The sequence below is a fragment of the Megalobrama amblycephala genome, linkage group LG22, assembly GCF_018812025.1.
Source record: "Megalobrama amblycephala isolate DHTTF-2021 linkage group LG22, ASM1881202v1, whole genome shotgun sequence".
Lineage (NCBI taxonomy): Eukaryota > Metazoa > Chordata > Actinopteri > Cypriniformes > Xenocyprididae > Megalobrama > Megalobrama amblycephala.
The window spans coordinates 14915485-14931024 of record NC_063065.1 but is presented as its reverse complement, the minus strand read 5'-3'; the positions used below and the strand labels follow the sequence as shown (position 1 = coordinate 14931024).

The 15540-nt window shown below is 36.0% G+C and overlaps 2 protein-coding genes across 4 annotated transcripts; both read right to left on the bottom strand.

Annotated features, from left to right (window-relative positions):
- LOC125258370 lies at positions 1-2297 on the bottom strand. Of its 3 annotated transcripts, none has more exons than XM_048175279.1 (5): positions 2032-2297; positions 1462-1812; positions 1217-1378; positions 1052-1104; positions 1-975 (listed from the first exon to the last, which is right to left on the bottom strand). In XM_048175279.1, exons 1-5 carry the CDS (start codon positions 2051-2053, stop codon positions 886-888), a joined length of 678 nt encoding a protein of 225 aa, XP_048031236.1. In that variant the 5' UTR covers positions 2054-2297; the 3' UTR covers positions 1-885. The 3 variants fall into 3 exon arrangements, with proteins under 3 accessions (XP_048031236.1, XP_048031238.1, XP_048031237.1); XM_048175281.1 differs by having other exon boundaries at positions 1217-1254; positions 2032-2291; XM_048175280.1 differs by having other exon boundaries at positions 1-1104; positions 1217-1254; positions 2032-2294.
- Positions 2298-12673: 10376 nt separating this feature from the next.
- On the bottom strand, positions 12674-14390 carry LOC125258408. Its single transcript, XM_048175345.1, has 5 exons — positions 14015-14390; positions 13499-13852; positions 13206-13376; positions 13075-13127; positions 12674-12983 (listed from the first exon to the last, which is right to left on the bottom strand). Exons 1-5 carry the CDS (start codon positions 14028-14030, stop codon positions 12927-12929), a joined length of 651 nt encoding a protein of 216 aa, XP_048031302.1. The 5' UTR covers positions 14031-14390; the 3' UTR covers positions 12674-12926.
- Positions 14391-15540: the final 1150 nt, after the last annotated feature.

The following is a 15540-nucleotide window of genomic DNA, read 5'->3' as shown; positions in this document are numbered from 1 at the left end:
TACAGTTCTTTGATTACACCTCTTCTCAGAAATTTAAAAAAAAGCCTGGCTGTTTATTATGAATATTTCACCTAAAAAAAGGCCTAATAAAATTAAAAATAGATATTATTTAACTATGGATGTTTTTAACATGTTTGTTTTTCAGAAACAAACATCATGTAATGCATTTAATTCAGATGAAAGCAGATATAAACCCCACTTTCAATCTTAGTGGTGTGACCATCGTTCTATCTGTTGTTCTCTGAAATGATCACAAGCTCTCTGGACCTGCTGTGGCCTTTAGCACAGATACCACAGTACATTTAGTGGTTCACTGTGGTAAAGAGCATTTAGTTATAAATGACCATCAGGACTGATAGCAGTGAAAAACAGGATGTGGTTAACTGCCACTGAACAGAATATATGTTTGATTTAGGACATGTTCTCTAAAGTCGTTGCCTTCAGACATCACACACAAGCAAATGCATCCAAAAGACTTTTTCAATTCAGTTTTGTTTGTATGCATTTCATTAAAAGTGTTGCTCTAATTAGAGTGTTAATGCTTCTTGCTTTTTTAACTGTTGGTAAATCTTGCCAAAAATCTCAGAAAATGATAATATGTATCCATCAAACCATGTTGTTACAAAGTTTATTCTTAAAGAGGTTCTATGATGCCACATAATCACAACAAAATAATATCAGAACTAGAAGATAAAGAGACAACAGTACAGGTGATGCTGAGCAATATCATTATTCATGTGCATAAGTTTAAGACTAGTTAGAATAAGAAGTTAGAATTTCATATAGTTGCAGTAAAGTTCATACACAGCTTTGACAACTTGTTTTATCATATTCAATGCAATAAAAGAGCACAAAAGATAATATTACATATTTTGAAAGGATGATTTAAGAAATATTATTCAGTGGTGTATAAATAACTTCAGCCAGTGTCCAATCATCATGTCTCATCATAAAATGACCAAACTTTATTTTACCCTGAAAAGCAAGAAAAAAGAATGTGATCGGCCTAAAGGTAATTGCAATTTTATATTAATGAATGAGAGATTCTGACCTGAACACTGTTGTGAATCCAGTCCTGGTGCAGTTCATTAGTTTTTGCACAATCTTTAAATGAGAAAACAATTAGAAACATATTTTTAAATATAATAATAGTATATGTAACCTGACGGTATTATAAATTAACATGGAAATAAAATCATGTTCAAGTGAAATTCACCTTTCTGCAGTCCTGTTGCTCTCCGACACACACAGACACTTGACACGAGTAACAGCAGCAGAAACACACAGACGACAGGCAGAAACAGACTGATACTGATGATCACTAGATCATGACTGATATCTGGATCCTGCTGATCCACATCATTGCAGATTTCTAAGTCTGTTTGATTCATGGGATGCATTTTTTTTTTTCTTCATTTTATGAAACTAGGAATGACAGAATAATATGAAAAGAAATACTACCTTCAAAATCCAGTTTAGTGCAGTGAGTTTGTTCAAGTCTGCATTCAGTGCAGCAGTAGAGCATCAGATCAGTGTCAGTGATGTTCATCAGAAGCAGAGAGTGAGTGTTTGTGGAAGAACTGAGAGCTTTTATCCGTCCTGCATAACTTGGGTGAATATAAGAGGGCTCTGTTTTAGATTTACCTCCATACAAATACTCTAGTCTCAGAATTCTGACAAATGTTTGGTTTCCATTTATAATGATCCATGTAATCTCTTCATCATCTTTAATGTTACAGGGGAGTGTTGTGTTTCCTCCTGGATGAACTTTCACTGATGATCCTCCAGTGAGAATCATTAAGACACCAAAACCTGGAGATGAAACAATAAATTCATTTGGTTTATATGGAAAATGTGAATCCATGAAAAACTTACTTGACAGCAATCTCTTGACAATCTGGATCTTGGTGATTATTGACATATAACATAGAGCAGATTTTTTTATCAAAAGCAACTTACAAACAAGGAATAACAAACAAAATCTACAGCATCAGTGAAATTAGAGCACTTAATAATTTCATATATACTCACACATAAATTGTCTCAGGATCATTTCTCTCCTTTTTGTGATTTGTAGACAGTTTGTGATTTTTGTGACAGAGTTCAGTCTCTCTCAGATCATCAACTGCTGTAAAGATGTGTGAAAGGCACAAATCCCTCCTTAAAGGGGTGGTTCAGTGTTTTTTTTTTCTAGGCTTGATTGTGTTTTTGGGGCACAGTTTAACATGTCTTAATGCTTCTTTTTTTGAAAACGCTGTATTTTTCATATATTTTCATATATTTTACCTTTATTCTACAGCTCTGTCACCTCTGTTTGATTTCCTGGTTATATGAAGCCACTCCCTCCGAAATACGCAATGTGCTCAGATTGGTTAGCTGGCCCAGTGTATCGTGATTCGCTGAAGTGTCCGGAAACGCCACGCCCCTCACCATCCGTTGTTTAATTTATAGCATGAACAACTGTTTGTCTATGAACATAGAAGTTTTTTGGAGAAGTAACAGTTATGCACTAGAATTGAGCTAACTGGCTAGCAAAGCAAAAACGAGTTGGTCTTTGTTTATGTCCTTGATGCAACCAAAAATAGCAACAGAACTATACATTTAAAAGACATGTACAAACAATAAAACGTACTTACAGTTTGGGGCCATAAAAAGCTGTTTCTGCTTATAAAGTGGGAACTGCTTCTTTCAGTAATAGCATTTGTGCAAATCCAGCACTCGTGTAGATTCTGGAAGCTGTCTTCAGCGCCGCATCCAGTGTAGAAAATATCACAGATTATAATGGGTTCTAAATCTTTTGACGTGTCGCATCGCGCCGCTCGCGTCCTGTGTACACAACTCTTCCGCTTTCATTATGCTGCGCCACATGGCCTCCGCCCACTTTGTTGCGTGTTCCCGGGGGAAGTGTTTTGCAGGGTTTATGATGTCACCAACCCGGGAAGAAGCTCGTTGTAGTCCAAACCGGTCGTTTTTGTAGGCATTAAACTGCCATAACTTTACAAGACAATATCTCCCTTTGCATTGAACTTTCAGCGCTGTAACTTTGCAGATACTGTTTATGCTCAAGCAGCAACATTACACACTAACTAAAGTTAAAAAAGTGAAATCGCATTGAACCACCCCTTTAAATAAACAGACTGTCAGTGCAGCCCAATATTTCTAGATAACTATACATACAATTCTTTAAATTAAAGCAAGGTTACAAAATAAATGTCAACAGGCCTTATACTATGTACTTAACCAGTTATACTTGCAAGCTGGTGCATTGTAATTAAATATAAAGTTATTGCATTAATTAACATTTGTAGTATACACGGTTAACTTTACCCCTAACTGTAAGCCAACCCTTACCCCAAACTCCCTACTTTACTCTTAAACTTAACCATACCTCAAACTCAGGGAGATCTGCTGTGATTGGAGACAACCGTGGGTGAAGAAGAAAATCATGCAGTTTTTGTAAGTTAAACACAACAGATGTTGTTAAAACATAAAATGCTTATGAAGTGTTTAAACATTTAATTTAGTGTTCTACACCATTTTAGTGGTGCTTTTGGAAACTTACAGTATGGGCAAAACTTTGGCAACTAACTCAACCCATAGGTAAAATCTGGATCAGAACATGGGCTGGATCAGGATGAGTTCTTTTGATTCAGGCTAGTAAACAGCCTTTCAGTGTCATCCTGACAACTGCAGTCATGTCTGCTCACAACCTAGCAACCCTAACTGCATTAACAGTAAAGGGGGAAAAACTGATGACTGTGGCATTGTGATACCATGGTATCATAGTAGACACCATTCACAGTTTCTCACAGAAAATGAACATTTTTTAAAAGAAAGCTCAAAGAAATAAAAAAGCGAAACCGATGTCTAGCTCCTGACTTCCACACTCCACTAACATGACTACTGTAATTAAGTAACTCCTGATAGGAAGTGTGATGCAAGTCTGAGTGACTGATGAAAAAAACATGGAAATGTTAGTATGATGATGTGCGCTGGAACAACTGCAATCTAAAACTACAAATAAAGTATGATCAGCATCTGGTTTGGGTGGTGGTGGATGTTTTTAGTGTGTACAGTCTTTTCTTTGTCTTGTTTTCTGTAATGTCAAGCAGGCTTACTGAGTTCATGTTTTAGAGAGCGCCTGATTTCAGCGTCTGATTTGTTTGATTCAGACTGAATGGCGAGCAATCAATGTAAAAGAACCGACACAAAAACAGTGATTCATGTACAAATCTGAAAATGTAGAGTGCAATTCTGCCGCTAGGTGTCAGAAATGGGCTTAACCAAAGTTTTCAGTAGGTGTCTTAAGAAAGAGGCCTAATACACCTGCAGAAAGCAACAGTATTTGTTCACATTTATCTCAATAGCAGGTAGTGGCAAGTGCTTTCTTCATGTATTATAAAGAAATAATAATAATAATAATAATAATAAACTCTTTAATATGTATATTTCACCACCAAAAATCAGCCACTAGTGAAACATTTAGTATAATAAAATAAAAAAAACATATTATTCAACAAATGTTTGTTTGTTTTTTATTATAACTAATTAAATGTTGATAAAATTAATTAATCCACACTAATGCCCTTTTAAACAAACATCATGCAATGTATTAAAGACTACCAAGCAGATATAAACCCCAATTGCATTCTGAATGGTGTGAACATCTTTCCATCCATTGTTCTCTGAAACGATCAAAAGCTCTGTGGACCTGCTGTGTTTTGTAGCCCAGATACCACAGCACATTTCTACCATTAGTGGTTCATCGTGGTAAAGTGCTCTATGTTTTGGCGTCACAGTTTAACATGTCTTAATGCTTCGTTTTTTTTGAAAACGCTGTATTTTTCATATATTTTACGTTTATTCTACACCTCTGTTTCCACTCTCATATGAACGGCTCGTTTGACTTCCTGCTTCTATGAAGCCACTCCCTCCGAAATACACAGTGTGCTCAGATTGGTTGGCAGGTTGGTAGCTGGCCCACTGTATCATGATTCGCTGAAGCGTCCGGAAACGCCACGCCCCTTACCATTCGTAGCGTAGGTAGTTACGCGCTAAACTGGAAATGTAATAATGGCGTCTGTATTGCTGTATCAAATTGAGCCAAATCAGACCCAGATGTAGAGGGTAAAGCAGAACCTCTGCAATCGCGGCTTTTAAAGGACGTTTATGAATGGTATTTCATTTAGTATTTGTGTCAAAGTTTTTTCAATACTATTTTCAATAAAACATCAACATCTAAAAGTTTTGTATGAAAAAATAGTCAAACTGGATTGTAATAAGTAAAGATGCTGAGATCTAGACAGATCTGTTAGCGTTGAATGTTGTGTTGCTGCTGGTCATATGACAGTGTTTTCAGCTTATTTAAATAAGGAGATTTTACTTTACTGCCAGTCATTTGACCATTTTATCATTTAACTGTTTTGTTATTGTATTAATTACAAATTTAAGAAAACAGAAAATACTGTATAAAAATACAGCCAAACAGAGCATGGGAAACGAAAGTGGGCTGCCTACACAAGACCTGCATGGGCCCAAAGGTACAAAAGTTGTTCTGTGCCCGAACGGGCTGGCCCACACTGGGCCATCATGGGCTTAATGTGGGCAGTTCGCTATTGTGGACAGCTCACAGAGAGCCCGCAGTGAGCCCAAAGCTGTTGGCCTCGCCTGGGCAAGCCCGCACTGGGCCTGTTTAGGTTTGGTGTGGGCTGGCCCTAGCCCACTGTGCCCACAAAAAGCCATGTTTTCAATGATGGAGCCCTTATCAAGATCAAGATCTTCTTGTTTTCACACATACTGTATACAGTACGCACTGTACAAGTACGCTGGAGATTTCAATCTCTATCTCTCTTTCAGTTCGTCGGCCCACTAGAGTTGGAGTGACCTGCTGTAAGACAGTGTCGAAGGCAAGAATCCCTAATGACATGAAACTGACTGGATACAAGCATCAGAATGCTCTGAGTCTGTGTGTGGATGCTATAATGTAAGCTTTCTCTATAGTGCAATTTCATAGGCGTTACTATGCCTGATATTGTGTTCATTTCAGTGGTACTGTATATCTATCCTGCAGATTCTACACAGAGAAGGACAAGTACTGCTCTGATCCAAAAGCGCGCTGGATTCGACGGAGACTAGAAGGTATAACCCTAATATTAATATAACATCTTAATATGATGCTTATGTATTGATAAAAAAAAACCTCATAACATGGTCATCTTTCCTACAGGTGTGAAGAAGATACAGGACTGAGCCAATAGAAGATGCTGAAAATCTTTCTATATATCAATCCATCTATCTATAAAAAGAGAATATATATTATGTAAGTTTATTTAAGCAAAAAAGTACCATTAAATACCCTTTTAGCTTATGTGAATGTTAAAAGATGTTTCACTTAATTGCTTTGTTTTAGTTTAGAAATATTTCATGTGCGCCATCTAGTGGAGAACAGCACCTAATGCACAGAGTAGGTCATGCAATTTATCAGCCAAATAAAGTGTCAACCTGTGTTTCCTTGGCTAGCAACTAAACAATTAAAACATGTTATGGGATCTTAAACAGACAAAGACAAAAACAGAGTAAACATTAAGCAAGTAACAACTTTGCATACTGTACATACTATAGGGGGAGTGGCTTTGTTGCATCAGATATGTCACTTTGCTTTTTTGTCCTGTACAGCTGATTGGTCCAGTTTTGGTTTGCAACCTCTAACCCCCAATAAAACCTGCTCTGGAGCAAGTTAGCAGTGTAGCATGTTACTGTGAACACTGCTAAAACCAATCCCTGCTTGAGCCAGGAAAAAAAAAAAACGTTTGCTCAAACTGATCCCAAACTTACCTGGGTAGCAACTGAAACTGGCTTCATGCAACATGCTTTAGGTGTTAAAAAAACCCTTTGTCACTGGCAAATGGTTTTGCATGTTTTTTGACTGTAGGTAAAAATTCTCTTAATCCAGTGCTCGACTTGTTTTCTGTTCTCAAGTATCAAAATCATGTTTTACAAAGGGAGGAACGAAATAAATTCATCACCTGAATGGGTGGTTTGATTCATGCTGTGAACAATCCATGGAAAAGAACCAATTCGACTCAAAAGAGAGATTTATTTACAAATCATAGATGAGGACATCAACATGCTGACAATACACTAGGCTACATAATGTGACTTAATGGTTAGAGAATGTATTAATGAAAAATGTATTTGACCAAAGAGGCCTTACCTACAGTGTTTGTTCCCATTCCCATTCATTCCAGGTATGAGTCCTTTAATAAGAACTCCTTTCAGAAAATGAAAATTATGTCTATTTCACCACCAAAAATCACCGGTGAAACATCTCTAGTAAAATGAAAAATACATATGCCTATTATTTAATCTTCTCACTGCTTTTTTTAAACTAAATGTTGATTAACTGAACAAATCTACTCTAATGCCCCTTTAAAGAAACATCTTTTGTGGTGAGAATATCTTTCCATTTGTTGTTTGGACCTGCTGTGGTCTGTATCACAGATACCACAGCATATTTCTCCCATTAGTGGTTCATTGTGGTGAAGCACTATATGTGTGATTATAAATGCCAGTTGTGTCTGAAACCTGTGGAAAAACAAGATGTGGTTAATGGTCACTAAACTATGTGTTGCCTGAAAAACATTTAAGACATGTTCAAAGTCATTACCATCACCCACAAACAAATGCATCCAAAAGAGTTTTACTTCTTCATTTCAGTTTTGCTTCTTGCTTTTTTTTAACTGTTAGTAAATCTCATCAAAAATCACAAATAGGGAACACGCTGATAATAACTGTATCCATCAAGCCAATGTTGTTAAAAGTTTAATCTGAAAGAGGTGCTTTATAATGGCATATAATTACAAAAAAAATAGCTTTAACATATTCATCGTGAAATTAATAACTTTCAAATGTGTATATGAGCACAAAACATAATGTTAGGTGTATAATGTAATTTTGAAATGATGATTTAAGAAATATTATTCAGTGGTGTATAAATAACTTCAGCCAGTGTCCAATCATCACGTCTCATCATAAAACGACCAAACTTTATTACAGCGTCCATTTCATTAGTTCTTGAACAACCTTTAAATGAGAAAACAATTATTCAGAAACATATTAAATATAATTTAAACATTATTTTAATGCGATCTAATGTTAACATAAAAGTAAAATCATGTTCAAGTGAAATTCACCTTTCTGCAGTCCTGTTGCTCTCCAACACACACAGACACTTGACAGCAGTAACAGTAGCAGAATCACACAGACGACAGGCAGAAACAATCTGATACTGATGATCACTGGATCATGACTGATATCATCAGTGTCCTGCTGATCTTCAGTGATCACATCTGCATGCAACAATACAAAAAAAATAGATTTCTAATTCAGTTTGAGGTTTTATACATGCAAAATAAATGTGGTCACTTTGTCACATGCTTTAAGTGAAAACTATAGCGATTAAATTAAAACACACACACAAAAAATGTTCAATAAAATAATATGGAAAAAATACCTTCAAAGTCCAGTTTAGTGCAGTGAGATTGTTCAAGCATAAAGTCCATGCAGCAGTAGAGCATCAGATCAGTGTCAGAGATGTTCATCAGAAGCAGAGAGTGAGTGTTTGTGGAAGAACTGAGAGCTTTTATCCGTCCTGCATAACTTGGGTGAATATAAGAGGGCTCTGGTTTAGATTCTGTCCCATAAACATATTCAAGCTTCAGAATTCTGACAAATGTTTGGTTTCCATTTATAATGATCCATGTAATCTCTGTGTCATCTTTAATGTTACAGGGGAGTGTTGTGTTTCCTCCTGGATGAACTTTCACTGATGATCCTTCAGTGAGAATCATTAAGACACCAAAACCTGGAGATGAAAAAAATAACTTGACAATCTAGATGTTGGTGATTATTAACATTTAATTATTTGGCAAATGTTTTATGTATGTTGGAAAGAAACTTATAAAGAAGGAATATCACAAAAAAATTATCATATAAAAGTCAACAATATCTATAGAATCCCGTGAAATATGATTTTGTGTTTCCTTTGATTTTCTTGATAATTTCACATACTCACATATAAATTGTCTCGGGATCATTTTCTCTCTCTCTTTTTTGTGGTTTGTAGCTATTTACATCACAGTTTTGTGATGATTTTAAGCTCTCTCTCTTTCAGATCATCAGCCTCTGTAAGGGCGTGTCAAAGGCACAAATCCCTCCTGAATTAATGTCCACCAATGAGGTTTATTCTCATCAACCTGGATCTTCTCTGATCCAGCTTACTTCGGGCTAATTTGAAACTGCAGGTATTTGTGTTGGAGGAAAGGTTAGAACTAAACTTTGATCCTGCCAAACAACTACATCAATATAAAACAAATATCTGACAAGCAAATAAAAGTTTGTTATGAGATGCACAAACAGGCATTGTGATAAAGAGAAATAGACATGAAAAAAGTACAAACCCGATTCCAAAAAAGTTGGGACACTGTGCAAATTGTGAATAAAAAATGAATGCAATAATTTACAATTCTCATAAACTTATATTTTATTCATGATAGAATATAGATAACATATCAAATGTTGAAAGTGAGACATTTTGAAATATCATGCCAAATATTGGCTCATTTTGGATTTCATGAGAGCTACACATTCCAAAAAAGTTGGGACAGGTAGCAATAAGAGGCCGGAAAAGTTAAATGTACATATAAGGAACAGCTGGAGGACCAATTTGCAACTTATTAGGTCAATTGGCAACATGATTGGGTATAAAAAGAGCCTCTCAGAGTGGCAGTGTCTCTCAGAAGTCAAGATGGACAGAGGATCACCAATTCCCCCAATGCTGCGGCAAAAAATAGTGGAGCAATATCAGAAAGGAGTTTCTCAGAGAAAAATTGCAAAGAGTTTGAAGTTATCACCATCTACAGTGCATAATATCATCCAAAGATTCAGAGAATGTGGAACAATCTCTGTGCGTAAGGGTCAAGGCCGGAAAACCATACTGGATGCCCGTGATCTTCGGGCCCTTAGACGGCACTGCATCACATACAGGAGGGATGGGCAACTCCGGTCCTGGAGGGCCACTGCCCAGCAGAGTTTAGCTCCAACCCTAATCAAACACACCTGAACCAGCTAATAAAGGTCTTTAGGATTAGTAGAAAGTTATAGGCAAGTGAGTTTTTATCAGGGATGGAGATAAACTCTGCAGGACACTGGCCCTCCAGGACTGGAGTTGCCCATCCCTGACATACAGGAATGCTACTGTAATGGAAATCACAACATGGGCTCAGGAATACTTCCAGAAAACATTGTTGGTGAACACAATCCACCGTGCCATTCGCCGTTTGCCGGCTAAAACTCTATAGGTCAAAAAAGAAGCCATATCTAAACATGATCCAGAAGCGCAGGCGTTTTCTCTGGGCCAGGGCTCATTTAAAATGGACTGTGGCAAAGTGGAAAACTGTTCTGTGGTCAGACGAATCAAAATTTGAAGTTCTTTTTGGAAAACTGGGACGCCATGTCATCCGGACTAAAGAGGACAAGGACAACCCAAGTTGTTATCAGCGCTCAGTTCAGAAGCCTGCATCTCTGATGGTATGGAGTTGCATGAGTGTGTGTGGCATGGGCAGCTTACATATCTGGAAAGGCACCATCAATGCTGAAAGGTATATCCAAGTTCTAGAACAACATATGCTCCCATCCAGACGTCGTCTCTTTCAGGGAAGACCTTGCATTTTCCAACATGACAATGCCAGACCACATACTGCATCAATTACAACATCATGGCTGCATAGAAGAAGGATCCGGGTACTGAAATGGCCAGCCTGCAGTCCAGATCTTTCACCCACAGAAAACATTAGGCACATCATAAAGAGGAAGATACGACAAAGAAGACCTAAGACAGTTGAGCAACTAGAAGACTGTATTAGACAAAAACTTGAGCAACTTGTCTCCTCAGTCCCCAGACGTTTGCAGACTGTTATAAAAAGAAGAGGGGATGCCACACAGTGGTAAACATGGCCTTGTCCCAACTTTTTTGAGATGTGTTGATGCCATGAAATTTAAAATCAACTTATTTGTCCCTTAAAATGATACATTTTCTCAGTTTAAACATTTGATATGTCATCTATGTTGTGTTCTGAATAAAATATTGAAATTTGAAACTTCCACATCATTACATTCTGTTTTTATTCACAATTTGTACAGTGTCCCAACTTTTTTGGAATTGGGTTTGTAATAGCATAAGTGCACACACCCTCAAACAAGAACAAAGATTTTAAAAAATCATCAAAATCATCATATCTTCTAAAGGACTATTATAGATGTGTTTCCATCAGTCCTGAGGCAAAAGACACCATCAAACAAAATAATGCACCCTTCTAAGGAGTTAACTATAAGCAACAAGCATCTCTAAAATATTTATTCACGTGGCAGTTTCTCAAAATTACCTTTCAAAAACGTGGATTACTGTGGTGGTACCATAGTATATTGATGATATAGCAAGCAGGTTTGTTTCAATTAAATGTAGGTAAATATTTGTTTTAATCCAGCTTGTCTTTTTTTCTGTGTTCTCGAGTATCAAGGTCATGTTTTACAGAGGGAGATACCACTTCAAACGAGTTTAGCACCCAATCTGTTTGATTCAGGCTGAATGGCAAACAATCGATGGAAAAGAGCACATTCAAAAGAGTGATTTATTTATGAATCTGAAAATGTAGAGGGCAATTCCGCCACTAAGTGTCAGAGATGGCCTTAACTAAGGAGGCTTAATGTGCAGAGAGCTACAGTATCTGTTCACATTAATCTCAGTAGCAGATGATTTCTCCAGGTATTTAGTTCTTTAATGAGAACTTTTTGCCGAAATTGAAAAAGAAAAAAATAACAGTGTGTATTATGTCTATTTCACCTAAAAGAAAATCAGGCACTGGTGAAATATACTATACTAAAATGCAGTGTATTTAACAAACTATGGATGTTTTTAAAATTCACACCTGTTTGTTTTTTGTTTTTTGTTTGTTTTTTTAGAATTAATTAAATGATGATTAAATGTTGATCCACACTAATGCCTTTTTGAACAAACCTCATGCAATGTATTAAAGTCTTCTGAGCTGATGTAAGCCTTATTTTTAATCTTACTGGTGTGTCCATCTTTCCATCCGTTGTTCTCTGAAATGATCACATGCTCTGTGGACCTGCTGTGGTCTGTATCACAGATACAACAATACATTTCCCCTATCAACGGTGGTTCATTGTGGTAAAGCGCTATATAGATATGCTTTCTGGTGAACAAGATGTGGTTAACTGTCACTAAACTGGGTATGAAAAAAGTTTTAAAGTTAGACAATACATGTCTCTACCTTTAGACATAAATCACAAGCAAATGCATCTAGGAAGAAAAACACTTCTTAATTCTTCATTTCATTTTTGTTTGTATGCACTTATTATTAGAAGTGTTGCTCTAATTAGAGTGTCTCTGTCCAATGTGTGTGATGCATCTTGCTTTTTTAACTGTTGCCACAAGAGCTACATCTCATCAACAATCACAGACAGGAAACAAGCCACCACCTTTAAAAACCTTTGTTGTGAGAGAGGAGCTTTTTGATGCCATACAATCACAACAAAATAATATTACATAATATTATAATATCATTAACAGAGCTAAGATACAAAGACACAAAAGTATAGTCCATGGCAAATTTTATTATTCACGGGCATTAGTTAGATATTTAAAGTCACAGAAAATGTCATACATACATTTTGAAATAAAAAGTTCAATACACAATTCAATAATAATCTAATATATATGCACACATCAACAGAGAAGAGGGCCGTACAAATATTATTTGATTATTACAATGATAATGATGCTTACGAATTGTATTAAGGACAAAAGATGAAGTTAAATGTATAAGGGAATTTTGAATTAAGGAATATTACTCAGGTGTATACAGAACTTCAGCTATTGTCCAATCATTTCGATTTATTTCATCCTGGAAAGCAAGATAAAAAGAGGATGTGACAGGTCTATTCCGTAATTGCAACTTCTAATAAACAGATTAACATACAGAGTTTCTGACTCACATGAACACTATTGTGAATCCAATCCTGGTGCGGGTCAATGGTTCTTGCACCACCTAAATGAGAAAACAATTATTACAAAATATATTATTAAATATAATTATGGATATTTATGGAAATAAAATCAAGTGCACCTTTCTGCAGTCCTGTTGCTCTCCAACACACACAAACATTTGACATCAGTAACAGCAGCAGAAGCACACAGACGACAGGCAGCCATGGGAAGATATTCATGATCACTGACTCATGTATGATAGTTTTGGTGTCCTGCTGCTCTACATCTTCAATGCTTGCTTCTACATCACCTAACATATGAGATGAGGATAGGTGAGAATATGCTTCCAAGGGTTTATTTTTTTCTTTGCTCATTTGGTTTTTCATTTTAAATCTATATATATTGACATATAAAATTGTCTGAAGCACATACCTTCATAGTCCAGTTTAGTGCAGTGAGTTTGTTCAAGTTTGCATTGAGTGCAGCAGTAGAGCATCAGATCAGTGTCAGTGATGTTCATCAGAAGCAGAGAGTGAGTGTTTGTGGAAGAACTGAGAGCTTTTATCCGTCCTGCGTAACTTGGGTGAATATAAGAGGACTCTGGTTTAGATTCTGTCCCATAAACATATTCAAGCTTCAGAATTCTGACAAATGTTTGGTTTCGATTTATAATGATCCATGAAATCTCTGTGTCATCTTTAATGTTACAGGGGAGTGTTGTGTTTCCTCCTGGATGAACTTTCACTGATGATCCTTCAGTGAAAATCAAGGAGACAACAGTGAAATCTGGAACAAAAAAACAATAACTTGCATAGGTCTTCTTTTTTTCCCTTTTTTTTTTTTTTTTTTTTGCAGATAATGTATGATATTTTATGTTTCAATAAGTCTTTCAATAATATGGATATTGAAATGTACATATGCTTATCAGTCAAACTTGTTCATACTCACATATAAACAGTTTCATGAATGCTGTCTTTTGGTTTCTTTCCCTGTGATTTATGGCAGAATGTTCTTTCTTTTATGTTTATTCAGCACTCATTTGTTCTCACTGCTCTCTGCTCTCTGCCCCGCCCTGCTTGCCACAAGTATTGTAATAAGATTTTAAGATCTCATTGTCTTTTTTTTTTTTTTTTTTTTTTTTTTTTTACACTCCATTTTGAAAGGAACCTTCATTTTAGCTTGAACAGATGCCATCTTCACTCACCACAATGGAACTAGAGGCACTGTATACAATTTATATAATTTAATGCTGCATTTGGAATTTTATAAGATTTATGTAAAAAAAAATTATAATATAATGAGGCAAATGTGCTTAGGCACAGAAGTTCTAATATACTTTTTACTTTAAATATTTGAAATAGATTCATATTTTCTTCAAATGGTATTTCAGTGACAGATGAAAAGGCCTGTGCCAGGGTAAACATGCTAAACACTATATGAAACATGGATAAGATCAGAATTATTTTTTTTGAGCTAGCATTTATTTTGTTAATCCAATTCACATCTATTTAAGCATTTTAATTTAAAAAAAAGTTAATTAAGAAGAAAAAGGAACAAATACATGTTACCAATTAAAAATCATAACAGACATGTGTGTGTGTGTGTGTGTGTGTGTGTGTGTGTGTGTGTGTTTGTGTGTGTGTTATAGTCTATTGCAGAGTTGTCAATGGTGTTACATCTGTTCCTGTTGCTCAGACTTACCATATTTTTACAGATTTTTTTTAATGTTCAGGTGAAAGCTATTAGTAAATGTTACAAATCAAATTAAACGAGAATATCCTGATTCAGACAGTAAAACGTTTTAGATAATGCTCCAAGAGAAAAGGAATAATGAACTGACCTTATGGTCTGGTGACACCGTACCATCAATTTATCAACATCAAGGTTATATTGATGCATGATTAAAAAAAAAAAAAAATACAAATCTTTGTTGTTTTTATAATTTCCTTATGTTTCTTGATTTGTCTCAACAACTCATGGTGGGTGGAGTTAAATAGAGAGCAATAATATGAGCTTAACTTGACTAGTACTTAGTTCCTTATGGTCACAGTTTTTACCACATAATGCTGTCATCTAGTTTTGGACATTTTAAAGACAAGATAAGGAAACAGAAAACACTACTCTAGCAAGATGTCAGGAAAAGAAACACCAATAAAAAGAATGATGCATGCTTTAATATGTAAGTAAGCTGTAAATAAACACTACGATTTTATAAATATATACCCAGTCTGTAAAAAAGTGGATTCATGCCATTTTGTTTTTACCTATCGAGGGTATGCACGTGACGTCATCGTCGACCGTTACGACTGCGGTCACACCCACTGAGTGGCAAAAGACTGAGCGGCAGCATTGGTTTTCAGCTTGAATGTCGCGAAAAACACACAAAACACTTCCAAAACGGAAAAGAACTTTGCGACTTAGCCTACTGTACAAATAGCTTTGGCACAAAACCCGAGGTATATATTTAAAGAGTG